We start from the raw sequence: 27,712 nt of genomic DNA on the forward strand, positions 1-27,712 counted from the left end.
ATTACCATAATCTGTTGAGGAGAAGGCAATTTCTGCATGAGTGTTATGTGTATTTTTCTGCTGCTTCAGCTCTGCAGAAGTCTTGTCTAGATCCCAGTTCTCGATATTCTGAAAGACAACCAGACTGCGATGGAAAAATCACCATCAAAAGGCTGCTACAAAATAGAAGCTCCTTTAATTCAACTCTTGGTGCTAATCTGCTTGGCTATTCTGCCATACATAAACACACTAAATACAGAAGTGTAACACTATAATGGGATGATAATAGTGGCAAAGTCCTTGGCTACAGCAAATGAGGAGGAGCCCAAATGCAGCAGCCATAGACACAGAAACGAAGGAAAGGAGCTGCATGTCTTTGGAAGGCCTCAGGTAGGCAGAGATTTCCAGCAGGAGGTGCCCTCATCTCCACTGCCAGCCCTTAAATGAGGGCTGGGAAGGGGAGGTTCCTGGCTCCAGCCCTTCTGGTTACTCAGTGCATTGCATGCCCTTGAGCTCCCCTGGGCTGGCCCTGCCTTCCCACCAGGTGCTCCATCACTGCTTCAAGCTGTGACTTAGCATTTCCACAAGCAACACATAAGTTCATTATATAATACAAACATTAAGGAAGAAATGAATAATTCAAGTGAATTGATATTACCATAGTGCTACAGAAGAGACAAGATGCTGGAAGGCCAAAAAGCTCATTGTTTTAACTAACAAAATACATCCCTGCTTTCCTAGGGACAGATGCCATGGTTGGTGTTTGTGAATAAGATCACTAACCATGCTACTGAGCAACAACTTCTGCTACCATTATGGACACACAGTGGCATCCCCATGAGACAAAGACAGCTTCTTGGTAGGTTGCACAGCACGTGATCCAAGAAAACCCAGATTCAGGACATCAACAAAAGCAACAAAGTAAAATGGTTTCATGTGCAGAGTCTGGCATTTTGGTTTCTTATTTTAGCAGGATTCTCGAAGCAATACAGCAGCTTCTCTACTGAATGAGCAGCACTCCATGAAAGTGTTTGGGCCACCTACCTGCAGTGACAGATGGGTTAGTTCCTGAAGATGGCCAGCTGCAGAAGTTTCTTCTTTAGCACTTCTTTCCAGACTTCTGCTCATGCCATGTGAGGGAGGATTATTATTTAGCTCAGGGTGGCCTGGTGATGGCTCTAGAAATATTTTTGAGAGTATCTTTGTCTCTATCAGCTTTCTTCTCTCTTTTTTACTGCACAGTTCCTCCAATAACAATGATATATTAAGGCAAGAGTTCCCTTTTTCCCTGGCTTGTTGCCTTCCTGGTTCTTCCTCTTCAAGGCCATCTGTGGAATCTGCAAGAGACTCTTCAAGAACAGCTTCCATTTGGCTTGGAATTTCTTCAGTATGGCTGGAAAGATTGGAAGCCTCATCTTTAATCACTTGAACATATTCTTTTGAAATGACTTGAGCACCATCTGTTTGTTCCTGATGGCCAAGACTCTTCAGATCTCCATTCCATTTCTTTTCCTGTGTTTTCTACCAATAAAGGAAATATATACATGCAAAAAGTTACATCTCCTGAGCTATAGGAGCTGACAGGAAACCAAAACAAATGATTGGCAGATAGCAGCTCTAGCTCAGTCACCATCTGGTAACAGCACAAACCACATCCACCACAGAGAGCAGTAAGACCTCACTTTGCAAAGACTACAGCTTTAGGATGTGCTAAAAAACATTCTTGACATTTATTAGCCCTCTATCTGCTCACCATACAACATTTCTTACACTGAGATTAATGAATGGGGAAAAGCAGCACAGTAAGTTGGCCTTCCCATGATGAAATGGGTTTAGATGGCTTCTCTTATAACTTCTTATGACGGCTAGTCTTCATCACTGCAGATGTAATGTAAACATTTTATCTCAGAATAGCAGTACAAGAGATAAGCTTCATACTGATCCTCATTAATATACTGCCATAGTAATTCTTTTTCTGCATACACAAAGTAATGGCTGAAACTATTTCAAACCCTCAGAAACTTAGAAGCCACGGCAGTGCTTCTGTGAATGCACAAACTGAGGGTAGAACTCCTCAGCAGCTGAGCTGCAGGTAATTTTCCAGTACTGAGCTTATTACAGAAAGGTTCATAAAGTCAGTGAGCAGCGTCTTCCTTCAGGACTTGGTGTTATTGTCAGCCTACAAGTATTTGTATGATCTTTCTGACTAGAAATTGGTGATTTGTATCTCAGTGTGCACTTGTTATTACACAAAAGGGAGATACCTTTCCCCTTTTTATTATGTACAATATTCAGAACAAGATTTATTAGATTTAGAAGCAACTGAAAAATTCCTTGAGAGACAGGACTATGAGCAAAGAAAAGGCTAGTTAGCATTTTAATAAAAGAGGGCATCTGTGTCAGCTGGAGCTAAGGCGTGTCATTGTCTCAAAAATGTAAAAGGAAAACAAAACTAACAGATGATAGCATGAAGAAAAGATCTAAAAAACGACAGCTTAAAAGGGTCACTAAAGGGAGAAGATCTAACTTCTGATGGGAGAAAGTACTGGACTCCATGCTCTTCTGTCACAGCACTCAGTCAAACTGGTCAGATTAAAGCAGCTGTTTGTATTGGAAACGGATGGAAGGGTGGGTTTACAGCAATACAGCCTGCACACAACGGTCACAACCTGCACGTCTGAGTCTTCCAGGGAAAATTCCAGTAGCTCATCTGACAGGTCAGGAATTAAGTTGGGTTGCTCTCGCTGGAAGATGAAAAGCTCCCCATCACTGTCACAGTCAGACTATCAACGACAAAAAAAAAAGAGAAGTTAAATGAAAACCTGTAATGTGACTTTCACCATTTTGTGGTGACAAACTCCATGTTGTCACCACTTGACTGAAGTTCAGAAACCAGTTTTCTTTTCAGTTACACCTTCATCAGGCAGCCCGATAGCCCAACGCTCCGGCTGCTTTACACTGACCTAACATCTGAGCAAACTACAGCAGTAGTTTACACCCAACAAATTAAAAAAAAAAAAACCAACAAACAAAAACACATCAGATGCGAAATTGCTGCACTCAGTTGGGCAGAATTTAAATAGCTTTGGAAAAAAAAAACCCTTATCTGAACCTAAGACAGGTGTTTGAGATTAATTGTTTTGCACAGGCAACAAAAAGAGAATAAGCAGCTTCTCAGAAGCCAGGACCCAGCTTCCAGGCTTATCTAAGTATGCATTTTCAATAGCTCACACTTTGGAGAACTCCCTCTGGCATAATTATTTTTCCTAACTCGGAGGAAATTCCAGTGCAACTTCTTTCCTTTTAATAAAATGCATTTCAGGACAATGAAAGTACTTCAAAACGTGCTGTTTGTCAGCACCTCCTCTCAATGTAGCAGCACAGCCCATAGGGGTACAGATCTCAGATGCATCTTCCCACAAGTGGAAACCTTTGGGACAAAGGTGCAGCTCTGAAGCCACAGGCTCAGCAAGCTACTGTTGTACAGTAAGCAGGAGAGGGATCACACAAGCAGACCTTCTGAATGCAAATTAAAGGTAGCACGTAAGTGCCAAGCAGACTGCTGCAGTTCCTTCAGCAGGAAATTTGTTCCACATGTGACAGAAGAATTTGGATGTTATTTATGAGTAAAAGAAAAAAAAAGGATTCAACATGACTTAGAGTTATAAATTATTTGGCACAAAGATACAAAACGATCACTTTGTCAGAACTTTTTTTGTACGCCTATAGAACAAGAATGACCAGAAATCATCCCTGAGTGCTGGCCCTAAATTTATACTGCATAAACACATATTAAAAAGCCACGGTTGCTTTAAGTAACTAAAATAGAATTTTCACCAGATTGTTGAGTCCTGTGAGCAGAGATCTTTAGCTGTCAGCAGGCAGCCTGTCCCAGCCATTAGGACCCAGCAAGTAATAAAACAGCACGGTGAAAAATGCCTCACAGTTTCTATAAATCTCATGCTTTCTATTAAAAGGTTAACAGCATTATATTTCTTTGCAGATGGAATTAAAGAACAGAAATCAACAGTTGGCTACAGGCAGGGAAAGAAGTAGAAACCAGGGATCAAATACCTGCCAAATGCTTTTTCAGTGGACCACGAAGACTTCAGGAATACAACTGAAACCCTCAACTATAGAAAACCATGCTAACAGCCTACTGTCTGGACAGCACATTACTAGCCTAAATAGCACAATATTATCCAGGATAAAATCTTAGCATTTGATTTTAAGTCAGCTGTATGATTTTTTTCATGCTGTATTTTTGACCAAACAAGCTAAGAAAAAAATGTGTGGTCATTCTGCAAGATGCCCACTACCCATCTCTTCCTAACCTGGCATTATTTAGCACCTGGAAAAATCAGTCCCACCTTCAATTCCAAAGAATACAGTGAGAAAAGATGGTCATTATGCTTTGACTATTAGAGGTAAAATAAAAGGTTGTGGATTAATATACACACAACAACAGTCAGAATAAACAAGTACATAGAATCATAGTTGTAGAATCCTTGGAGTTGGAATGGACCTCTGAAGGCCATCTCGTCCAACTCCATGCGATGAACAGGGATTTTTTTCTAAAAGCCAGTGAGAAAGACAGTCAGGTTGCAGCGCTTACTGTAGAAGTGTCAGAGTCCAGAGATGGGAGCTGATCTTTCACTGCAGCAAGTATATCTCCCCATCGAAACCTGCTGTTACTCCCAATAGGAGCCGTAGGAAGCTCAGATGGACACTCAGCATCCTCACTTTGCCCTTCTGAGGCCATTTAAACATCCAACCTTCCACCAAATGAAAGCACACCTCAAGAGAGAAAAGGATAACATCAGTACAGAGCAAGAACAAAGCGTGTGCACTCAGGGTCAATGTAACCCTCAGTGCTCCCATGGTAGGACTGTGATTCCTTTGGGAAGGCCATTCTCACAGCTGCCCTGGCAGGGAGGGCTGCCCACCCCCAGCTGTTCCTTACTTCCCTGTTTCTCTCACATTCCCATCCTCACAGATCAAATGATAGATAAAGTGGTTTATGCTGGCTTTTTTCACTGCATTTGTATCAACACAGTTGAGACCAGATAATCTATTAGATTTTGACCTCTTACAATACATTTAAGCTTCCTCTTCACGTTTCCTTCTCATGTGTCAGAGCAACCAGGACAGCTCAACAGGGCACTACTGCTGTTCCAACAAGTCAGAAAATTAACCCGCTCGTAAAAGCTTCACTTTTCTAATTTTGTTGCCACAGTTGTGTGGTTTCTAGGTCATCAAAATTGGGCGCGCATCAGTACCGTTCCTAAGAAAGGCGGGCAGCTTCGGGGCGTTACCCCACCCAGAACCAACAGCTGCCAAGATGGCGGCGAGCGCTGCGCACGCGCACTTCAGCCGGCGCCTGCGTTGCCATAGCAACACGAGCAGCGCGGCCCGGCCCCCCTGCCCTCACAGCGGCCCTTGGGCGCCTCTGAGCGGCGCAGCGTACGTCCCGGCCCCTACAGCGGGGCGAGGTGAAGAAAAGCAGCTGATAAACGGAGAACACACGGCGGCAGCACAGCACAGCTCCGCGCCCAGCTGGGGCTGCTTTCCCCTACCTCAGCCACCGCCAGGCAGTGGAACGCCTACTGCAAGCGCCCGCCCTGCCGCAGCGCTCGAATCCCATTGGCTATTCGACAGCCCGCCCCTTGCGAGCGGCATCACTTATTGGCCCGCTGCCGCGGGGGGCGGGGCTTAGCTCTTCCGCCAGTTGGGACTCACAGTACCTAGCGGGCGGCGGGACGGAAGTTCCCAGTATTCTTTGCGCGCGTTTCCGGTAGTGGAGCCCACCGGGCGTGCAGGTGAGGTTCGCGGCGCGTTGTGTCACCGCGCGGGGTCCGGCTGTCTGCAGCGGTCTGCTCGGCCAGCGCTGCGCCGCCCGGAGCCTCGGTGGGTCCCGCAGCAGAGTGGTCAGAGCGTTTCGCCCTGTCATGCCGACCCGCGGTGGGTGTAGGCCTGGCCTGCCCTCCTGGGGCCTGAGAGCCCCTGAGGTTTTAATGCTGCTCTTCCAGCTCTTTTCTCTAACGTCGCTTCTTGGAGTTATCCTTCCGAGAGGGATGCTAAGGTGCTAATCACTGCAGACTTCACGACAGTTCTTACTGTTTCTTTCTTTCTTCCTGCATTCTGGTTTTCTCTGCACCCTGAGGACAGGGCTCTGTGGTGGCTGCCTGCTCTGAGGTTCAGCGCAGCGGGGTTCTGATCTTGGTGAGTCCATAAGTGATGATGCACTGAAATATGAAGTCTGGCTCATGGAGCTGAGGAAGGCTTCCAATGGATGTCAAATGAATTGCTTTGCCATGATGTGAGAATTGTCTGTAAATGTTCCCGAGGTGTTGACCTAGTGTGGCAGGTGGGATGTGACATCTAGCTTATTTTTAACCGTCAGATCTTTAGTGGTAACCCATCCAAGTACTTCTGTGTATGGGAACTGAGTCATGGCCTGAACCACTCATTGAGCACATGGGGAAAGGACCTGGGAGTGCAGGTGGAGGCAATTTAGCTGTGAGACTGGAAGGAGTGGAGTCTGGGTGCATCTCTATTAGACTTCATCTAAGGACTGATTGCCACTGGGGCAGGGTCTCTGGTTGGAGATCTGTCTGTTGTGGACTTTTCCCTGTAAGTCTGCATCTCCAGAGATGGATGAGCACTTCTTTTCTTTTGTAACACCATTCCATTTGTGCTGGTCCCTTTGCTACTGCTCTCCTCTATTTTCTCTGTTGATCCTCTACTGTATTGACCTTTCTGATTGTCACAATCTGTTTTTAATTATGGAGGAATTTCTATGCATTTTGGCTCAAGTCTTCTATGCTACCATTTAAGCCTATTACATCTTGACTTATCCATTGTGGCCACAAGAAGCAGCTTACATCTGACCTCTTTCTCTTTGCAGCAGCCATTTATGTGCTTGAGAGTTCTTAACATATCCCTAGATTTCTTTTCTTTAGACCAGACACCCTCAGTCAGTCTTTCCTTTCTAGTCTTTAGTTTCTGATTGCTTCTGTTGTGCTCAGGGTTCCATTCAGTAGTTCTTTGTGTTCTCTCAGATGACTGCTCAGTTGACATCATGCTTCAGGTTAGTGTGGAGTGAAACCTTCATTTGTTTTAAACTCTAAACTGTAAGTACTTTGAGCAGAGTTGGGTTAGTATGAATGAATTTGAGAGTCTCGAATGTTCTGGAGTTGAGCTTTGAGCATAACTTTTCTGTCATGTCAGCATTGCTCCTTGACAGCTGGCCAAGGTTGTGTTTGTAACTTGCACCTGACACGAGGCAGGTTCTGGATATGTTAACTGTAAAAAGCACTGATGTTTGGTCTTTACCAATTTAAAAAGCAATCTGCAGGGAAAGCAGCAAGCTTTATTTTTATCTGAACGTGTATTTACAGACTGTCATGAATTTATCTCTTCTTACCACTTGTGAACATGCCTTTCTGCCTTCTACCAGAAGTCTTAGGCAGCTGTGATGAGAACCATTCCTACTTCTGCTTACAATCCACTTGTATCCCTTCATACCTCTGTGTTTTGTTTTGGAGGTTCAAGATGTTCAGTCCTTTGCCTTCAGCCCTGTGCATTCCTGCGTGAGACTTATGCCCTGCCAGTGTGATACATAGGAATTGCTGTCATTAGGTGGAACAGGTGCTTGTGCAAAGAAATCTTGAGGAGGGAATGATTTATTACTGATACATACTGATCAGGAAGAGAGGGTGGTTCCTGTGTGGCCCTAAGAGATTAATGAAGGGTTGAGAGGGTAAGGAAGCAAGGTGTGGGAGTTAAAAATCAGATGGGAAGTAGAGATGTAGGAGTTGAAGGACTTATGTGGTGTCAGGAAAGGGGCTGGTTCTTGCAGGAGAGTCTTGATTCTTTTCAAATCCTGTTTGCTTTCTAATGTTACAGCTGAGACAATCGAAAGAGCAGCTGCTACTGAAAAGCTAGTTATGGTGTCTCTCCTTTGTTTTTAATTGGTACCAAATGTGATGTTTGTGTAGCCCCTGTATGAATCGGTCTGAGGAGTTAAACTGGCAAGAAGTTATCAGGAAAGAAAAATGTCTCTGTTAGCTTGTTACCCCCATGTAATACGTGGTGGGATCCACCAAACAGGCAGCAAGACTGAGGTGTTGAGACAGCACTTCTCCTTGAGTTGATGCAGATGTAGCCTGAAAGCACGGCTGAAGACCTCAGATGATGGATGCATTTGTGTCAAAGAGCTTTTTCTGAAGTGCCAAACAAGAAAGCTCTCCTGTGAGTAGTTAAAATGATTAATAAAGAATTGTTCCCCAAGGCTGTGGATGGAAAATAAACCTTTCAGGCAGTCCTGAAACTGTTAGGTTGTAATTAAGTTACTGTCTGCAGAAAGTGGATGTACTCAGATAGCAGTGGGGCAGGTGCACTGCTGCTCAAAGCACTGCAGCAGTTTCCAGGATTCACAGACAGGACTGGGCTGCTGCAGAAATGATGGACAGCAGAAACAATCTGCTTATGATCTGATGACATAATGAAGTGTGCAACCTGTTCAGGTGTGGTGGTAAATAACTTGGAGAGCAGCAGGCAGTTGTTATTAATGACTAAATCTTAGATTAGGCTGTGCTTCAGGTCAGGTGTTTTTAGTGCTTCTCCTGACACAGGTTTTAATTCTCTCTGTGAATTATGAAACATGCAGACCAAGGACTGCATTCTTTTGTGCAGCACTAAGTGTGCCATCGGCACTTAAGTAGGAGTTTAATGCCTTCTCTTCTTGTAACTATCCAAAGCTGCCTTAGGGGTATTCTGATTAAAATGGGAGGAGATAAAGCCAGGCTTTCTGAAGTCTTAGAATGTGATTTGAAAGATGTTTTTAGTATTATTGGTTTTTCTTTTCCAGTGTGTTCAAATCCCAGAGTCTACTTCTGCAAGACAGGACTGCCCCCAAAACTCCTTGACAAGCCTTAATTCTTCAGACCACATCAGGGTAAGGAGGGGATCGAAGTAAAGGTAGGAATTTGAAACTCTGTGCCTCTGAGCTGACCTCACCTTCCAAGTCTGGGGCACCTTAGAGCTGCAGAGCTGAGAGGCGATGCAGGATTCTGTGGAAGACAGAGGTCAGCATCTGAAAGTCTCCTTTGCTTTGTTTACTCAGGGCAGAATGTCGGAGCTGAGCGATGAAGCCAGCGAGTCGGAGCTGCTGAGCCGCAGTCTGTCCATGTGGCACGGCGTGGGTCAGATGCTGTGTGGGGAAGAGCTGGATGTTCCCCTGGATTTGCACACAGCCTCTTCCATTGGCCAGTATGAAGTGGTGCAGGAGTGTATTCAATGGTAAGGAGGGGTTGAAGAGAGCACAGCTCAGCTATTCTCAGTGACTTAAGGTTTTTCTCTGTTGTTTTGTTTTGTTTTGTTTTTTTAATGCACTGGCGCAGGTTGCCCAAGGAGGCTGTGGATGCCCCATCCCTGCAGGCATTCGAGGCCAGGCTGGATGTGGCTCTGGGCAGCCTGGGCTGCCCCCCTGCACGTATCAGGGGTTTGGAACTGGATGATCACTGTGGTCCTTTTCAATCCAAGCCATTCTATAATTCAGCAATGCAGGTCTTTCTTTGCCGCAGGGGCAACCCTGTGGAACTCTGCATGTGTTCTTAGGCACAAAGTTGTGGAGGGGTCAAGGCTGCTGATTAAAAGCTCTCAGTAATTTGATGGAAGCTTCCAGAGCTGGCAGGAATTCCCATGCAGCCTTCAGTGCTGGATGATGTATTTTTAAGTCTTTTTTTCAGTATAGTGATGATAGTAGAGACTACAGGCACCTACTGCAAGCTCCAGGCCAGTAATTTAGCTCTCTTTTTTTTTTTTTTTTTTTTATTTAGTGGAGACGTGGATTTAAATAAGAAGAATTGTGGTGGCTGGACTCCATTGATGTATGCTTCCTACATTGGCCATGACACCATTGTGCACCTGCTGCTGGAGGCAGGAGTGAATGTGAACATCCCAACCCCAGAGGGGCAGACACCGCTCATGTTAGCCTCCAGCTGTGGAAATGAAAGCGTTGCTTACTTCCTTCTCCAGGTGTGTATTCTGTAAGAAATAGTTAAAGCCATGCTACATGGCTTAAATGCACAGAGTAGGCTTCTTCATCAGCTGCAACCACTGTGTTATTTGTTCTGTTGAGTCCAGCTTCCTGACAGGGATTTAAACTCTCTTGGTATCGCAGCACAGAGGGGCAGTGGCTAAGAGACCCAGCAGAGGGGATGCAGTAAAGAACATTCTCTGTTCTCTTGAAGCAAGGCGCAGAGCTGGAGATGAAAGATATTCATGGCTGGACTGCCTTATTTCACTGTACCAGTGCTGGACATCAGCAGATGGTCAAGTTCTTACTCGACAACGGGGCGAATGCCAACTGCAAGTAAGGAGGAATCTATTGCTTAATTTCTGTCAAGGGAGATGAGATTTATTGCTGGCTTAGTTGTGGGGTAAACTGAAAGTAAACAGCACAGCACCTTCTGAACTCATTTTGAAGTGTGCGGTGAATTCCTGTGACTTGAGATCTGCTGGTATGTTTATGCACATTAAATTGCCTAAGAACAGCAAGAGGTTCTTGCTTTGTTAGGTCCTGGGGTTTCCTCACTGAGAGGTAGGAGTGCAGCTGGAGGAATAGCCTGTTTCTGTACAGAGTAATGTTTGCTGTGTTTATTGAGAGACCAGAATGCAGTAGAATGGCCAACATATCACTCAGATAAAGGTGAAGCCAATTACAGTATGCCAACAAAAGAAACGTTTACTCTTTGATTATTTTTAGCTCCTGTGTGTTTTTTCTCTCTAGGGAGCCTGTGTATGGCTATACTCCTCTGATGGAAGCAGCTGCTTCTGGCCATGAGATAATTGTTCAGTACCTTCTCAATCATGTGAGTGTCCAGACAGGTCTCTAAATGAAAATCTGTAGTTCTGACCCTCAGAGGAAATAGCACAAGGCTAATATCCATCTTTTCAGTGTTTGATCTTTGACAATCATCTCTGATCTGAAGCCCCACGTTTCTGAAAGCATCTGTTTTCTGAAGGCTAGTACTCTAATTGTACAATGCTTGCCTTTCACAAGCAGGTATAAGGTCTATCTGATGTGACTCAATCCTGGCTCAATCAGGAAGCAGCTAATTCAGTAATCTCTGTGCTGTGTTCACAAGCTTATACGCTTGGGCTAGTGGACATCTTGCCTTGGCCCTGAAGCTTATTGGCATTCATGTGTCTTAGTGTCAAACAATTAGTTTTTAATATCTCGTTTAATGGCCCAGCTTACTTCCAGAAGGAGGCAGCAATGCAAAGCATTCAGATAAAAAAAAACCAGCTAGCTCCTGGCAGTGCACAAGAGCTGTGTAAGAAAGCTGCTTCGTGTTTGGGGATTGTTGAGAGCAAATGATTAGAGAGGCAACCAAGGCATTTATTAGTGGAGCTTGAACTATCAAAGGTGAGCCTGTATTTCTGGTAGGCTTGAGAAACTAAGACAATTTGTCTTGAGTATCTTATTTCATAGTGACCTGCTATAAGCTTTTCAAATACCTGTTTTCCTGTAGGGGGTGAAGGCAGATGCCAGAGATAACACTGGAGCCACGGCGCGGACGCTGGCCATGAAGTATGGGCATACAAAGATTGTGGGGTTGATAGACTTGCACGCAGCCCCAGTGCCCAAGGTGTTCTGCAGGGGTCCAGGTAACAGGTTTTAGTTTGCTTGTTTTAAGATAGAACCTGAAGATAGGTGCTTGATCAGTGTGGCATTATGTATATATAGGTAAAACTAGCTGCTCTGACCTGGAATTTCCAGTGCTTGTGAGGATGTAAGAGGCAGAGATGCAACACTTCTTTTTGTTATGGTTTACTGGCCCCTTTCTGACCTAGTTAAACTCTCTCCTGTCTTACAACATTTTATTTTTCTGTTGCTCTTGTAGGATCAATAGTAAGTAGGTACATGAATTACCATGCTGCTAACAATCTCTCTTTGGACCACAGGAAAGTATGAAGAGCTGAGCTCCTCAGATGAATCGTGCTCTGCTCCCCAGAGGCAGAGACCTGTTCGTAGGACCAAGGGTCCCAGCATCCACGATGGACCCCAGGCTTTGGCTAAGATAACAGCAGTTGGAATTGGGGGAAAGAAGCAATCTTGCTATGGTAAGAATGGTTTAGGAGCCTATCTGAGAGTCATTTGTGATTTCTCAAGTTGGCACAGAAGGAGCTGTAAAGCACAATATTTTTTTTCATTAGAGTTCTTGATGCATGACTTATACAGAAACAAAAATGCTTAACTCCCTCCTACAAGGTTATGCAACAACAAAACGAAACCCACTGAGTGCATTGGTCTGAGCTGGATATTGATGAATGGGATGCTGTATGCAGGACAAACACTTGCTGATAATGAGAGTGAACTTGCTGCTTCCAGACCTCTGTTTTGTCTTCATGCTTGAAATATTACTTAAAAAAAAAAAATAGGAATTTAAGAGCATATTCAAAGCTTAGTTCATTCTTTTAACATTGATACAATTGCTGTCCATGGTGCAGTAGGTATCAAAGCAGTAGCTTTTGAAATGAGTGGGATGCTGCTGGGGTGTTATCACAGGTGCAGAGAGGTTAGCTGTGCAGGGTGTGCTTAGCTGGAGGCAAGTTGGTATCTTGCTTTCTTAAACAAGTGGGTTTCCCACTTCAGTGGTGGGGGTGTGAGGAGAACTGCTGGAAGCTGCTCCATAAGTGAGGTGCATCTCTGCTGAGTTTGTTTCAGCTCTTTCCTCTGTCTTTTCATCAGTGCTGCCATGTAAATAAAGCACAGCTGATTTGATGTAGGGAGGACTGTAGATGGTATCTGGGGGATGTGTTGGGTCATGAGGAGCTGGTGAGTGAGCACCTGGTGAAGGGCTGTAGCTGGGCCAGGGAGCACAGGCAAATTGGTTGCACCTGTACTTCCCATGCCCAGGGTAGGGTGGAACCTCTGAGTTCATATAAGGGCCAGCCACAGAGAGGAGAGCATCTCCTGGTCCTTGGCTGCTTCCTGAGAGGAATTGCTGTGCAGTCAGTGAGCCCCTTTCCCAGCTGGGTGAGTTCAGCTCTTTCTGTATGTGACTGCTGGCGTGCCTGCAGATACTTTGGCATTGCCAGGAACCTGTCAGAAATGATTCTGCTTCTCTGTGAGCAGAACAGTGAGCGTTTTCCAATTGTTGTGTGCTTTTTAAAATGGCTTCTGTTAGTTGAAACAGGTCTTCTGATTATTTTCAAATACCTGAGCTACTGCTCCTTCTGCTGGAGCCTCCCTCATAACTTGCATCCTAATTGCTCTGTTCTCTCCTCTTGCACGCAGAGCAAGTCCTGCCTCAAGGTTATGTTACCTTCAGTGATGATGGCAGCTGTGAAGCTGATGATATCCGGAACAGGGATGTGACCTCTCCAATTAATGAACAAGATGTGGAGAGCAGCAGCAGCAGGGGTAAGTCACTACCTTAGAAAAAGAATGTGACTTGCTGTGCACAACTGGGTGGTGAGACCAGATCTGTGGCTCCCATCTTTGCTTCCCAATGCCCTTAGACTGTTAGGCAGCTGTGGTTGCTGGATCTTCACCTCTGACCTTAGTCTGTATCATCACACCACTGTGTCAGTGGCCAGAAAGAGGTTGCTCGACTCTCCAAGCAGAGTGAGATGCCACAGTGTGAGGACAGGGAGAGGAAAAAAAAGTGAGGTTCTGAATGCTGGCTTTACCTTTGTCTATAGTAGTAAGCACCCAGAACCTGGAGTCTGGACCAGGGAGAGGTCTGGAGCAAGGAAGGCTTTCCCTGAGCAAAAAAGAATCAGAATCCAGGGAAAGGCCACTAAGATGTTGAAGGCTGAAGTATCTCCCTCACAAGAAAATGCTCAAGTGAGTCAAGATGGTTTAGTGTGAAGAGAAGGCTCTGTGGGAGTATCAGTATGTACAAATAAATGAATGGTGGAGCCAGACACTTGTCATCCCCATCCAGTGATGGAACGGGGGGTGATAAGCACAGGCTGAAATAGAGGAGTTTCCCTCTGAATTTGAGAAAATGTTTTCTTACTGTGAGTGTCTGAGACTGGAGCAGAGTGCCCAGAGGAGCTGCAGAGTCTCTGTCCTTGAATATGCTCCTCTACATGGTTCTAATTGGCTTCAGTGTGATTTTCAGACAGTGCAGCCTCAGGAGGTGCCTTCAAACTCAACCATTCTCTGTTCCTGTAAAACAGTACAATGAAGGCTAGTGGGCAGTTCCTACATTGACAGAGGATGATGTGGCACTGTTGGCTCTGTGCTCAGGGGGAGTGTGGGCTTAATGGCAGTGAGCCACCAAACTCGGAAACCTGGCCTTCCTGCTCTCTGTGGTGCTTAAACTGGCTTAGAGAAAGTCTAGTGCTTGGAGTCAGGCTTGTGATATTTGTCTCAGAATCATTTTGTATCATGAATGTTGCATGTGAAGAGGAAACCCAAGCAAGGCTTCTGTTCTATCGCCCAGCAGATCTCACTAGTTGTTGTGTGGCCAACCAGTCCTGTGATCAAGTGCAACCTGAAGGTTTTTTTTCCCCTATTCCTTTCCAGAGGATAATGTTTTCTTCACCAACAACCTACCAGCCATCAGGAGCAGCAGCAGCAGCAGCGAATGCCTGACCAAAGCCCTGGGGGTCAGCAGCGAAGGCTCCTTGGAAAGCAATGAGGTGAGGTTGTGCATTTTCCTTTGGCTTGGCTTGTGCTGTCACCCTTCCACAGCCTGCTACCTCCACAGGAGGCCGTAGCACCAGGCTGAGTGAGGATGGCTGGTGTACTGGGACAGGAAAACAAGCTTCCCTACTTGGGGATTGGCTTGTTTGATCTCTGGCTGGTAGCCAGCTATTGGAGAGCATAGCTTGTTGATGGTGGGTCAGTACTTTTCTAATCTCTCTTGCTTCTGAACACTTCCTTGAATGCCCTCTGGTTAGCAGTCTGTAAAGGGTGTCTGTCTCTTACTAGAAGTGTGTCAGTGCTTCCAGCTTGGTAAGATATCGGGCAGTTCTGTAAGGTTTAGAGAAGCACAACAGTGTTACGTTGTTGATTCTGAAACATGAAAGGGGAAGAAGAGGTGACAGTCTTTCTGTGGTTCAAGTCACAGCTCATTCTTTAAAGCCAGCTCTGGGCTGCTGCAGAGAAGAGCCACAAGTCCTCTCTGTGCTTCTCACCAAAGGAAGCTCAAAGCATTGTAGTGGTTCAGGGAGGATTCACTGCTGCTCTTTGCAGCATGTTACTTCATAGTCTGGGATTGTAGGAGCCTGTCACCATTACAGATGGTCATACTGTAACAAGCTGCCATCTTGACGGTGATTTGACTCAACCCTTTCTGACAGTGTCTTTCTTTAGCTTTTATTGCTTGTTTGTAGACCCCTGCCTGGATTCAGAGCTTTGGACTTGGAGCCTGCACTTGTGATCCTGGAATCTCTGCATGACCATCCTTCACCTTGTTTCCTGTTTTTTCTTCAGGATTCTGACCATGCAGGCAGTCCTCCTAGTAGGAAACAAGCCAAAAGCTTCAAGGTCAAGAATCGCTACAGCAACAGTGATGGTCAGTGGAGCCACTGCCCAGGGAAGGCTGGAGCCTCTAGTCAGCACCTCATCTTTCCTGAGCCCCCTGCCTATACAGGACCCCAGGTAACTGAGGACAGAAAGCTGTGTCTGAAGTAATGCAGATTGCATCACTGTGTCAAGACTGGGGGTTTCTTTGAGGTTATCCAAGCTGCTTTCCTGGCCTTCTTAGGTAAGAGGGAAGCTGACCCCAAAATGTTTTTGATGCCAAATGACTGTCCAGGTATAAATACTTGTGAAAGAGTGATTTCTGGTGTGAAAAACTGCTAGTTTAGATGTTACTGCTTGGAGATGTATTCCAGATCCCTTTGGGGCTGTTATGGGGCCTAGGGCAAGTGTTGATTGATCTGTCTTCTCTGCACTTGTTACAAGATGTCATGACTGCAATGTGCAGGCCAGTCCACTTGTGTTGTGTGATTATAAAGAAGGGCAGTTAAGGGAAAGTAGAGATTGTTGCTGGAACTTAGGAAGGCATAGCAGCATCTTCCTCACGTTGCTGCTGATAAAGGGAGTGGTTATGGTTTTGTTCGTGGTGGTAAAAATAGTTTGCTTTGTATGTGCTGCAGGACCTTGCAACATTCCTTGAGCAAATTGGGTGCCTGAAGTACCTGCAAGTGTTTGAAGAGCAGGATGTTGACCTCCGCATCTTCCTGACCCTCACGGAGAGCGATCTGAAGGAAATTGGCATCACGTGAGTGTCTGTGAGGTGGTTCTTCCTGCCTAAAGCCACACGTGCAGCCTGCTCAAAAAAGCTTAGCTGGTGTTTCTCTAGTTAGGCAGCCTCCCACACAAATCCCATATCCCTTAGTTTTTGGCTGCAGCCAGTTTCTTGTCGGAGGTGCTCGAAGGAGGCAGGAGGTTGCGGAGGTGTTCAGGTGGTACAGTGCCTGCCCCCTGAATTTGCCATTCTTCCACCAGGCTGTTTGGACCCAAGAGGAAGATGACTTCAGCTATTGCCCGGTGGCACAGCAATGCTCGGCCGCCCAGTGATGCCCTGGAGTTGGCCTATGCGGATCGGCTGGAAGCTGAGATGCAGGAGCTGGCCATTCAGCTGCACAAGGTAAGAAAGCTGCTGTGAGATGTTCAGTGGCACGGTATGCTCTAGGGAATGCTCAGCAACATATTGCTATGTTCTGCCTCCGATGGGCTGGGTTGAAGGAACAAATAACTGATCTACTCAACATCTGCTGTGTCCACTGACCGTAACCCATAAGAGCAAATTATTCACTCCTTCTGTCTCTGCTTCATGCTTGCAAAGTCTTCTCATCTGTTTCTCTTCTGCTTGAGAACTAAAAGCAGAGAGGAGAAGGGGTGAGAAGGTGAATGGAATTGAATGCCTGCTTTTGTTTTTTTGGTAGCATTGCTGTATGTGAAGTTGGCCAGTCATTAGCAGATAGGCTTATATCAGTATAGAAAATAGGATCAACTGAATGTCTTTGGAAATAGAGAGCAAGAGGAAACTGTAACCTTGAGTTGGTCTCTGGATAGAATCTGTAGTGTATGAACAGTGGGACAGCTTTCTTTTTGTTGGTTCTGGCAAGCTTTTTATAGGGACCCTATCCGATAAAGATAGAGATATCAGAGCAGGTGTTTGGTAGTGATGTACAGTACTTGCAGCCTAGTCATCTGTTCCTTTCTGCCCTGCTGTAGAGATGTGAAGAGGTGGAGGTGATGAAGGGCCAGGTATGCCAAGAGCAGAAGCTGCGTGCAGTGGCAGAAAGCTGTCTGATGGAGAGAGATGAGACCTGGAATGCTGTGCAGTGCCAGCTCCGAGAGGCTCAGACTGTCACCAAGGATGCTGGCGTCTTGCTGGACCAGATCAAGTAAGTTGCTCCCAGAAAATGGTACTGAAGCTAATGGAGAAAATGGGAATTTGGGCAATGCAGAGATCAGATGTTGGCACTCTCAGAGGTAACTGCTACTGTGAGGCAGGAGAGCTCGCTAGGCGTCTGAACCTTCTCTCTTTCACTTTCTCTAGTGGAAAGTCACAGCCATGAGAATGGATATCGACCCTTAGTCAGATGTGTGGATTGTGAATGTTCACAGTCAGCCTTTCAGAGATGCTGAGTGCTCCTGTACCAACTCAAAGGAGCTGAGCACCTTCACCTTTGAAACCAAAGGCTGAAGTAGTTTGTTTATGCTTACGTGAAACTTGGTTACCAGGGTGTAGTTTGGTGATTGCATGAATGCAAGAAAGAGTTTCTAACTTCCAAATAGTATTAGAGGGCTTCCAGTGTCCTGCCTCTGATGCCTGACAGAAAAACTTGCCTTGTTCTTGCCCACTGCCTGTGAGTTCCATCTTTCCCTTCCTTGTAATATATCCTTTGCTGCCTCTCTGGTGCTGTTCTCCTGACCCAAGCTGCACTCCTGGTCTGTCACGGGCTCTGGTCTGTTGGCTGGTAGGACTGAGATTACAACGGTCCTACTGCTATAGTTCCTAGCCAACGGGGCAGTGGGGCAGCCAGGGATTGGGTTTGGTTTCCAAAGGACAGCAGAGTGACATTCCCAGAGCACTCCTCCCCCTGAGGAGCTGAGGCTGCACTGTTTGAACTGATGGTGTGGCGTCAATCAAAACGTTACACGTGCCCCTGTCCTGAGGTAGCTTCATTTGTCTGCTAGAAACATTGGATTAGGCTTGATTCTCATATAAACCAGGTCCCCCTGGCTTAGGCTTTCTCCTGCTCACTCCGCCCCCTCCTTCTCTTCTCCCCCCGCAGCTCCTCTGTGGACAGGGGCAGAGATTGCTGTGGAGATGGGGCACAGTGGAGAGAGCCCTGAGCTTTGTCTGGGGCACGTCTTCCTCTTCCTGGGAAGGAACAAGGAGCAGTTTGTAACCCAGGGCGTTAGATGTGGTCCCTCGGCATCCCAAGCAGGTACTTGCAGGATGTAGCAGGGCACAGAGCAGCATGTTGTTCCAGAAAGCACCCTGTGCACCTCTAACAGGTTTTATTTGTCTTGTTTGGCAGATCCTGTCAAGCAGAGCTGTCCTCCCGGCTAACACAAGAGCAGGCAGCTGGCAGAGTGCTGGACACAAAGGGGCAGCTGGGAACCGGTGAGATTCAAGTGCTGGGAATGGAAGAGCTGCTAAACTAAAATGGGTGCAGGGTGGGTAAACAGGTGCAGGGGTGAGCATACAGTGGGAGAGCCCAGTGCAGGCTGTATGCCTGTCTTCTGTTGCTGACACTGGATGTAGTATGGGAACAGATGAGCAGCTAAACACCTCCACTTAAGCATAAAGGTCTTGCCTCTTCACTGCAACAGAATTTCCCTGGGGCTCTGATCCTTTGCAGGCGGGAAGCTCGAGGGCCTGGCAGTTGTTTATGGCTAAAAATGCAAAGCTGCAGCACGGGCACTCAGTGGATTCCTACTTCATGTGCCTATAGCTTCCCCTTCCTGCTCTGCAGTGTGGGTCTCAGGTGTGCCACAGCAGTGTGCACTACAGCAGGGTCTGAATCAGAAGAGATGGATGGTTGTTGGGTCTCTGACCGGGTCTGGGGGATTGTGCTGCTCGTGTGCTGAGGCAAGCTGCTGTATGTGACTGGACAGGGTTGGCCCAGCAGCTCCTTGTCACAGGGAGCTTGCAAGCAGTCATGCTGCCCTACATGCACTGACCTTTGCTGCCTGGGTGGTGAAAGTGAGATGGACAGAGCTGATGATTTCAGTCCACCGCAGTTAATCTGAGATCTTTCTTTGTGATCTAACCAGTGTTTTGGGGGGGGAGAAATCATAAGTGGTAGAGCTGCTTGAAAACAAATACTTAATTTCTGTCGCAAGAAATTCCATCTCTCTTCACCTGTGATTCAACCCATAACTGAAACAGCTTTTGGTGTACGCACTTCCCAGCAGCACCAAACCCTTGTCTGTTGCAGAGAACAGGCTTACTGACAAATGTGTGGCTCCTTTCTTACAGCACGGGAAGGATGGCCACTGTCCTTGAAGTCTCTGAGCTTGCCTGAGCTGTCAGCTGTCCTCGAGAGATGCGTGGGAGAAATGGGTAAGGGGGGAGACTCTGCTCACATGGTGTGACTGCTGGAGGAGGGAGGTGTGGCAGGGCAGGGTTTGATCATTTCAGAGGTGTGGGTTGGGGGGACCTAGTGACCCCCTCTCATCCTGGGAAGTCTCCTAGCTATAAAGCTGTCACTGGCATTTTCTTGCTCTTAATTCTCACTGTAGATGTTGAGCTCTGCTTCATCCTCTGCTGACAGATCTGATCTGAGAGAAGGGAGTCCGTAACCCATTTCTCTCCTACTGATCAGTAATCAGAGCTGCTGGTGCAGGGGTTTGGAAACCCTGTGTCCTGAAGACAGGAGCTTGTCCAAGTAACAGGGCTCTTGTTTCAGAGCCCTGAAAGCTGCAAGGGTAAAGGCAGGATAGCAGTCTGCAGGCTGTTCTTGACCACTTGCAGGCTTGTAATGACTTATTACGTGCAGCTTATAATGACTCTTTGCTTTTGGTTTGCCCTCAGGAAAAGCTCTGCAGATGGTAACTCAAAACCTCCAAAGGCTCCAGGCCCCAGGGCAGGGTGCGCAGAGCTGGCTAGAGCCATAACAAAGCAGGATGGTGAGTGGGAACTAAAGACAGCCACAGAGGGGCCGCGGGATTGGGGGGGCATTATTCCTTACAGCAGGTAGCAGCTGTCTGCTGCACGTGCTCAGTGCTTCTCATAGCCTCCGACTGGGATTTTCATTTGGGAAATGCATTGTCTGTGTGCTCTGCTGGAAGGGTCACTGTGCTGCTGTTCCTGGTGCCCGCAGGAACGCTGACGTCGGGTGACTGTTCCACCCGGAATCTGAGCATGGAGGGAGAAGGAGCACAGCGCTGTGCTGGCAGCCGCAGCTCTGCGGAGCCTTGTGACAGCTGGCAGATGTGTGGACAAAGGTCTCGGCCATCAGAACGTGCCAGGAGGAAGAGGGATGGCGGAGGACAAGGGCACGGCAGCTCTCTGGGCCTGGTTCCTGTCGAGGTTCCCGGGACTGTGCTGTTTGTACCAGAAGTTCAAGTTAAGAGAAGAAGCCCAAAGGATTTATCTGCCTTCAACTTCCTGCAGCCTTTGTTGTTCAAGGCTACGTTGTGTTAGGAAGCTGGCAGCTGCCCACAGCCATCGACTAATTATCCTTTTCCACATCCTATCCTCCCCAAGGCCTCCAGCTGATGAGAGGTAGTTGCTGAGGAGCTGACACAGAAAATGTGTCTGAGGCAGTAAGGAGTGCAGGCTCGTGAGATGAGTAAAGTGAGCAGAGTTGGTGATGTCTGAGAAACACATGCAGCCAAGTCTAGCTGGAACATCTTCCCTGCTGTTGTCTCAGATCTATACTTCAAAACTACTCCCTTCAGCTAGCCTGCCTTGGTTCAGTTCAGATTCTTGCCCCCTCCAGGGCTCATTTTGATCGTGTTCTTCCAAAGGTCTTTTTTGTGGTAAATGCTTTGTGGCAAGCATTTACGAGCAGCAGACTCCAGTGGTCAGGTCTGCTGGTGCCAGGATCCCAGCACTGACAGCGGTTGCAAAGCAGATGTGTCCCTGGAAGGGCATGAGAGAGAAGGAAAAGCTCAAGACTGTTTGGTTTGCTTTGCCTCTGGCAAGCAGCAGAGCGCCAAGGCAGGCAGAACCAGGGCTGAGGGATTGGTTGGTTAAGATGGATAAAAGAAATCCCACCTCAAATGTAGCTGCACTGCCATGCTTCAGTCCTTGGCTGCTGCCTGCTCTTAGTTCTCAGGCTTCAGCATTGGGAAAGAAGCCTGCTGAGATATCCTGGTGTAGGCAGTGTGAGGTAGTTTCATGGGGCAAACAAAAGGTGTGGGGAAAAGGCTGCCTCCCAAGGGGGGGACTGCCTGATCTCTTGGAGCTGGGCAAAGAATCACTGAATGATGAAATTGTAGGGGTTGGAAGGGACCTCCAGAGATCATTGAGTCCAAGTGGGCACTGGTGACTGCTACGTGGATGTGAAATGGCTTCCAGAACTGCAGTGACTGTTCCTGTGTACTGCTGAGTCTTGGGGGAGAATTATCTTCTGTCTGACTGATGGCCTTGAGGAATCTGTAATGGTCTCCATCTATTCCTTGAGAAGAAACTGCATGCTCTTTCAGCACCTCTGATTAAGGGCCAGAAAAAGCACAATACTCCATCTCTGCTCCATCCGCTGAGCTTGTCACTTCTGATCAGCTGCCCACAGCTGTTCAGGTGAGCTGGAGCCCAGTCCCCCATTGGTGGGGATGGCATCTGGTGTGACTGTGCTGCCTGGGGACAACCTGGGGGCACAGAGGTGGGTACAGCCTGCAGTGTGCTCAGCTGGGGCGTTGATTCTGCTCACGTCTGACTCTTGTCCTTCGTTCCCTGTTTGGAGTACGGGTGGGCCGGAGACTGGGAAAGTGTGGAAGGAGAAGGGAGTCCCACGGGATGGGTTCTGCAGGAGCCCAGATGCCCCAAGGGGGATCACCAGGAGTGGGGTTTTATAGAGTAGTGTTCCATTCAGGGCAGTAATTCAGTATTCAGTGCTGAAAGGGCAGCTGTGCAAGCAGCAGGGTGTCTGGTGCTACCTGAAGCCAAGCTGTCTGTATCAAGTAACATTTGTTACTCAGCTAAAACAATAAAAGCTGAAAACCTGTTTCTGGTGCTTCCTGTGTGGGCTTTCCTGGAGGCAGTTGTGGCACTATGAGTAACCTATTAATTGATCTCAGGAATGTGCAGCGCTTCCAGCTTTCTCCCGCAGGGGGCTGCATGCCGTGAGCTTCTGGGACGGCTTCGTCCCTGTTTCCCAATCCCTGTCTGGTTCATCTTGGAGGTGATGCCCTCACAGCACCAGCAGGGGAGGCGGACTGGGAGCAGCCGTGGGCAGGTGGTGATGGAGCGAGCGCTCACAGGTAACCAAGCATGCTGCTCTTACACCCGCTGTCCTGGCTGCGTGGCAAGAGTTGTCTCTGCAGTAGCTCAGAAATGCATTCAGGCCTTGTTGAGCCACGTGCTGGGGTTTTCTGCTCACGGTGAGGTGTTTATCCTGTGCCTGGCTCCAGCCTGCGACTCGAGGGAGCGCAGTCACACCAAGGCAGCTCTCAAAACCTCAGCCAAGCTGTGATCTTGTGCTGGGGCTCCGGACTGGGGGCAGAGGAGCAATATAGGCACGCTCTCGCATTCATGTGATCCTGCAGTCCCTGCATCCTGGAACAGCCTGCTTTTCTCTTCCCAAGGCAGCTTGGCATCAGCTCCCATAGCAGTATCCATGTGCACGCTGCTGCGAGAGCGGCAGAGGGCAGAGAGAGCCAGGCAGCAATCTGTCCTGTCCAGGGGAAGCTCCTCACTCTGTGCCAAGCAGGCCTGTTGTGTGCTGTAGGTGCTCTTTGGGTTATTTATCACTATATTGATTTATTTTGCTGCTTTCCTCCTTGTGTCACCTGTAATGTAACCCAAGGAAAAGGAATATGGTGCCATCTTGGGCACAGGTACTGAGAACCCCTGGTGCTCTTCCTATCTGTTTATTGTCCTGGAGCCAGCAGTGTGTGTACATAAATTCAGCTGCAGGTGTACACTTGCACTTATCCCAGTGCCCAGGAGCCTTTTCCCTCCCTCAGAGCACACGAGTGGCGTGCTCTGCTTGCTGAAAAATAAACCTTTATTTACATCTGAAAAGAGTCAGTGTGCAAAATGGTCTCACAGGGGTTACAGCTGTCCGGCAAACCTCCTGCTCAGCCACAGAGCCTTGTGCAGCCTCCTCCAACCTCTGCATTTCCCGAGGGCTGGGCCACGCTCCCAGGGATGGAGAACCGCCCGTATTCACCTGCATGGAGCTGGGAGTAAGAGCTGCCTCCTCCGTGCTGCTGGAGCAGCAAAGCGCTGTGTGATGGGAGCTGCGGCCTCGGCAGCAGGCCTGTTCTGCTACCCAAGGGAAGAGTGAGGGGCTGGGGGTGGGAGGCTGCTGCAATCAGCTTTTATGGGGGCACCAGAGCTGGGAAGAGAGCTCCTGCTGCAGCCAATGCAGTGTCAGGGCTCAGGCTGCTGCACGAGGTGCTGCGGTGCTGTGCTGGGGAGGAGAGCTGGCAGCCGGCAGGACAAGAAGAGGCTGGTGGGGGTTGCAGTGCTCTGTGCAGGGTGGTGATGAGCAGCTGCTGCAGCACCTCGGTGCAGAGAGGTGGGAAGGTGGCCCTGGCTTAGGTGAGGAGAACAGGAGTGCAATGCCCAGCATGGTGCTGGCACAGCTTGAGATGTGACTGGAGCCAGCACAGGTAGGGTGCCAGTGCACGGCTGGGCCTGGTGGCAGCAGGCTCTGCTCCTTGCAGCTCTGCACACATCCGTGGGGCTGCTGGTGGCTGCTCCCTCACTGTGTGCATTGGAATCGGATCTTCCAGCAGGAGCAGAGCCCTGCGGTGCTGCTGTCACTGCGTGCAGCAGAGCGTGGGGTGGTCGAGCTTCCACAGCTGCCACTTCTTCTTCATCTCTGATTTCACCTGGGGTGAGATACCCATGGCTTTTCCTTGGCAATGCCCTTCCCAGCACGAGCAGAGCACCCACCCTCATGAGCCAAAGTTGAAGCTACTCCGTTCCACAGCCCCGACCCAAAACCAGAGCCACGTACCTCCTTGTTGGCAAAGCAGTACAGCACGGCCACCAGGAACCCCTATGGAAACAAAGATGGCTGTGAGTCCCCTGGGATGGGGGCTTTGTGCTGCCTTTGGGGCCGTCCCTAAGAGCGTCCCCAGTGCAGGCACACCAACTGCCCACGTGGGTTGGGGAGAGGGGGCTGTCCTTGTCCTCAAGCTGGGTCACCATCGGGGCAGAAGGAAGGGAGAGAGGGCCCCCAACTCTTGTGGCCCAGGACCAGGATGGGTTGTGGCTCCACCTCACCTGGAAGGAGTTGAGGAAGAGGGTGAAGAAGACCTTGATGTAGCGCAGGATGCCCGTGGTTTGCTCATCGGTGGCAAAGATGAAGACGACTTCGTGGATCCCAAAGAGGGGGATGAGTGTCAGCGTGGCTTTGGCCAGCCTGAAAGAGGGCAAGGTTTCCCATGGGCACGGCAGCCAGCAGGGAGCAGCTCTTATTGGAGCTCAGGGTTCTCATGTAATGAGGCACAGGATGGAGGAAGCAGCACAGGCTGCCCTGCTGCCCTCGCTCACCGCAGCTTGTAGTCGGCGTAGCCCTTCTGGTTGGCGCGCAGCTTGGCCAGGATCACCTTGAGGATCCGCATGAAGATCAGCAGGTTGATCTGGGGCGACAGTGCGGGGCATCCATGGAGCAGGGCCATCCCTCCCTTCACCCCAACCCCAGCCAGGGGCTGCCCCAGCTTCCAGCACTGTCGCAGGGGTTTCCTACCATGGAGGCGAGCAGGATGGGGATGCGGATGATCCACCAGTATGCCATGTTCTCGTTCAGCGCCCAGCACCTGCCCACGAGACACAGACAGAGGTGTGGTTGCAAGGTGCTGGGCTGCAGGATGAGGCCCCACAAACAGCCACTCACTCTGCATTCTCTTTCAGGTACTTGGCGGCCATCCAGGGCACCACAAACACCACGGGGGTCCCTGCAAGTCACACAGCACACCCTGTAAAACCAAGCACCCGCCTGAGCTGAGAAACCGGCCCCAGGCTGGGGACACTGTGGGGCAGCAGTGGGGCACAGGAACGGTCCCATGCCACCATGCACCCGGGTGGCTCCTACCCCAGCCCAGGTACAGGTACAGCCGGTAGTAATTCTTCTCAGAGAAGACTGCACCGATCAGCAGCTTGTAGAGGTAGATGGCCTCCACCAGGAACCAGTAGTGGTTGGCCAGGATGCAGTACTGCATCAGCACCTGTGCTGCACGACAGCCCAGTGCTGCCTGTCACAGAGAGACGGCGTGGGGCTGGGGGCTCGTCCATGGGGTGCCCCAAGAGCTCACCCACCACATGCAAGGATGCCCCAAGAGCTCAGCCAGGGTGTGCACAGTGCACCAAGGCCTCCGCTGTGAGGTACGTGCGTCCCTCAGAGCTCCCTCACAATGAACGGGAGCACAAAGTGCTCAGCCACAGTGGGGAAACAGCACCAGAGTTTGCCTATGGGATCCCTGAGCGGCTCAGGAACTCGCTCACAGGCTGCACGGACACACCAACGGCCCATGGGCTGGGTGCACGGCCCAAGAGCTCACCCACCCTCCGGATGCACCCACACCCCCGTGCCCTCACCTCGTGGCTGAGCAGTGCCTGCCAATCGGCCACCTGCAGCACCTCTGCGCCCCAGCGCCTCTCCAGCAGCGCGTCCTTCACCATCACCGAGGTGGCCCGCAGCCCGAAGGAGGCGAACAGGTTGGCGTGGATGTAATTCCTGGTGCAGTGCAGCTTCCTGGGGAGAGCCGTGGGGTCAGCAGCCCTCAGCTGCACGCAGGGCACGCTATGGCCCGCAGCCCTGCTCCTACCTGAAGACGGTGAGGACGAGCAGAGCGGAGATGAGGGTGAGGAGTGACAGCGCGTAGCCCACGGTGTACAGCACTTTGAAGCTCACCATCAGCCTGCGGGCGCCTTCCTGCAGGCGAGCCCAGTGATTTCAGCACCCGCTGCCCGCCACGTACCTTGGGGTGCCCCCACCCCAGCCGGGCTCCCACCTCCTCGGCGCCATCCTCCAGCTCTTCCTCACACTGTGAGTAGTCCCTCCACGGCTGGCTGCCGTTCACCATCACCCACTGCCCGTCAGCACCGCAGCGCCGGCTCACCAACCCGTGTTTCACTGCGGGCACGGAGCACAGAGTTCCTCGGGGTGCCCAGCCCCCAGATGGCAGTGGGCACCCATAGGCACTATGTTCTCACTGCCCTCCCCGTGCCACACGTGCTCCTGGCCCCTCTCATCCCGACCCACCGCGCTCAGCCCCAGGCCCCACAGCCCCAGCTACGGGACGGCCGCGGCTCAGCGTCACCTTTCTCAAACCAGGGCAGGTAGAAGGGACAGGAGACGTTGACGGCGGTGCCGGGGCTGCCATCGGGCCAGCAGGCGTACATGTCAAACGTGCGGTTGCAGAAAAGCCCTTGGGTCGATGGGGAGAAGCCGACAGTCGGATGCCGTCAGCTCAGCCCCCCCGCTGCCCCACACGAGGCGCGCAGACCCGCAGCCCTCGGGGCGTGACGCTGTGACCCGGAGCGGCCCCGCTGCCAGCCGTACCTGCGGGGTAGGGCTCGCTCGCCATCCTCCGCAGGCACTCATCCCGGTACCGCATCCACTCCTCGAAAGTCCTCTCCAACACCTTGGCCGCGCCGGGCTGCGGCGCAGAGCGGCTCAGAGGGACGCCCCGAGGGCAAGCCTCCCCTAGCTCCGGTCCCCACGGCCGCCCCTTACCGGCACGGCAGAGAAGAGGCACATCCACGCGAGATGCACGAGGTACCCGGGACCCGGGGTGTCTCTCATGGCTGTGCCGGGTCCGGCGCTCTGCTCCCCGCGGTCGGTCCCGGCTCAGCCCCGGGCCGTGTCCCTGCCGGACCCAGACACCTCGGGGAGCCGCCACCGCACCGCACCGCACCGCTCCCCGCAGCCCGGCTGCCCCAGGTGGTCGGCGGCGGAGCAGGGGCACGGCGGGTGTCACTGGGGTCCGGAGCCTTCCGCCCAGAGCTCTCCCTCCCATCAGAGCTCTCCCTCGCTTCGCATCCCCCTGGATGAGCCCCCCGCAGCCTCCCTACCCGGCTCCCAGTACCCCCGAGGGGTTCCGATCTCTCCGCACCCCCCCATTTCAGCACGGCTCCCCCCGCAGCCCCCCGTTCCCTTACCGTGCGCGGCCGTTCCGCAGCCCGGGGCTCAGCGACGCGAACGCGGCAGCGAACGGGCGGCGAATGCGGCCCCGCCGCTTCCCACCAACGCCGAGCCCCGACGGGGGGGAAGGGGGAGGGGGGGTGGGGGCGGCACCGCCTCCCGGGGCTCAATGAGGGCCGCCCCACCGAGAGCGCGGCTCAGTGGGGAAGGGGGGGGGGAACAGGCGAGGATGAGAAGGGGTCCCCTGAGCCCTTGGAGCGGTGGTGACAGAGGGGTGAGGGGTGCGGACCCCTTGAATACAGCCCAGGGAGGGGCACGGGGCGCTGTGCCCGCTGTGGTGGCTGCCTTTTAGTGGGGTGCTGCTGGGGTCACCTCACCCATGGGGACAGGGAGCGGGCAGCAGTGCTGGGGGACCGGGGTGTCCACCAAAGTCATTGGCAGGCAGTGCGGGGACAAAGAGTGGGGCAAGCAGGTG

At 50.3% G+C, this 27,712-nt stretch overlaps 3 protein-coding genes across 7 annotated transcripts in view; 1 reads left to right on the forward strand and 2 right to left on the reverse strand.

Annotated features, from left to right (window-relative positions):
- Positions 1 to 5,622, reverse strand: part of DNAAF8 (dynein axonemal assembly factor 8) — an 85,329-nt gene extending 79,707 nt beyond the window's left edge. Inside the window, 5 exon segments of the mRNA XM_052679985.1 lie at positions 6 to 108; positions 1,024 to 1,500; positions 2,649 to 2,762; positions 4,595 to 4,776; positions 5,556 to 5,622. Coding sequence (XP_052535945.1) covers positions 6 to 108; positions 1,024 to 1,500; positions 2,649 to 2,762; positions 4,595 to 4,741 — 841 coding nt within the window. The 5' untranslated portion in view covers positions 4,742 to 4,776; positions 5,556 to 5,622.
- An 84-nt stretch (positions 5,623 to 5,706) lies between these two features.
- ANKS3 (ankyrin repeat and sterile alpha motif domain containing 3) lies at positions 5,707 to 22,143 on the forward strand. 5 transcript variants are annotated; one of them, XM_052680008.1, is made up of 19 exons: positions 5,781 to 5,798; positions 8,141 to 8,232; positions 8,852 to 8,938; positions 9,107 to 9,282; positions 9,822 to 10,020; positions 10,236 to 10,357; positions 10,775 to 10,856; positions 11,520 to 11,655; positions 11,953 to 12,111; positions 13,289 to 13,414; positions 14,528 to 14,643; positions 15,440 to 15,607; positions 16,108 to 16,232; positions 16,460 to 16,601; positions 17,192 to 17,364; positions 18,508 to 18,593; positions 19,452 to 19,535; positions 20,007 to 20,101; positions 20,296 to 22,143. In XM_052680008.1, exons 4-18 carry the CDS (start codon positions 9,113 to 9,115, stop codon positions 20,087 to 20,089), a joined length of 1,971 nt encoding a protein of 656 aa, XP_052535968.1. In that variant the 5' UTR covers positions 5,781 to 5,798; positions 8,141 to 8,232; positions 8,852 to 8,938; positions 9,107 to 9,112; the 3' UTR covers positions 20,090 to 20,101; positions 20,296 to 22,143. The 5 variants fall into 5 exon arrangements, 4 of the variants coding, with proteins under 4 accessions (XP_052535967.1, XP_052535968.1, XP_052535971.1 ...); XM_052680007.1 differs by lacking the exon at positions 8,141 to 8,232 and having other exon boundaries at positions 5,707 to 5,798; XM_052680011.1 differs by lacking the exons at positions 5,781 to 5,798; positions 8,141 to 8,232 and adding an exon at positions 6,152 to 6,201.
- Positions 22,144 to 23,043: 900 nt separating this feature from the next.
- On the reverse strand, positions 23,044 to 27,354 carry LOC128079097 (glucagon receptor-like). The gene is made up of 14 exons (XM_052680024.1): positions 27,255 to 27,354; positions 26,830 to 26,962; positions 26,656 to 26,752; positions 26,414 to 26,521; positions 26,105 to 26,226; positions 25,919 to 26,025; positions 25,689 to 25,845; positions 25,186 to 25,345; positions 24,988 to 25,048; positions 24,841 to 24,910; positions 24,645 to 24,733; positions 24,375 to 24,513; positions 24,106 to 24,147; positions 23,044 to 23,977 (listed from the first exon to the last, which is right to left on the reverse strand). The coding sequence occupies exons 2-14, from the start codon at positions 26,896 to 26,898 to the stop codon at positions 23,906 to 23,908; spliced, it is 1,293 nt and encodes a 430-aa protein (XP_052535984.1). The 5' UTR covers positions 26,899 to 26,962; positions 27,255 to 27,354; the 3' UTR covers positions 23,044 to 23,905.
- Between the last annotated feature and the right edge of the window lie 358 nt (positions 27,355 to 27,712).

Source organism: Tympanuchus pallidicinctus, unplaced genomic scaffold (assembly GCF_026119805.1).
Source record: "Tympanuchus pallidicinctus isolate F22 unplaced genomic scaffold, pur_lepc_1.0 scaffold18, whole genome shotgun sequence".
NCBI classification, from domain to species: domain Eukaryota; kingdom Metazoa; phylum Chordata; class Aves; order Galliformes; family Phasianidae; genus Tympanuchus; species Tympanuchus pallidicinctus.

Coding starts and splice junctions, on each gene's coding strand:
- LOC128079097 (XM_052680024.1), bottom strand. CDS start 26,898: ATGAGAGACACCCCGGGTCCCGGGTACCTCGTGCATCTCGCGTGGATG. Junction 26,753..26,829: donor GCCTCTTCTCTGCCGTGCCG/GTAAGGGGCGGC, acceptor TCTGCGCCGCAG/CCCGGCGCGGCCAAGGTGTT. Junction 24,514..24,644: donor TACGCCGACTACAAGCTGCG/GTGAGCGAGGGC, acceptor GCCCTCTTTCAG/GCTGGCCAAAGCCACGCTGA.
- ANKS3 (XM_052680007.1), top strand. CDS start 9,113: ATGTCGGAGCTGAGCGATGAAGCCAGCGAGTCGGAGCTGCTGAGCCGC. Junction 16,602..17,191: donor TGGCCATTCAGCTGCACAAG/GTAAGAAAGCTG, acceptor GCCCTGCTGTAG/AGATGTGAAGAGGTGGAGGT. Junction 19,536..20,006: donor GAGATGCGTGGGAGAAATGG/GTAAGGGGGGAG, acceptor GTTTGCCCTCAG/GAAAAGCTCTGCAGATGGTA.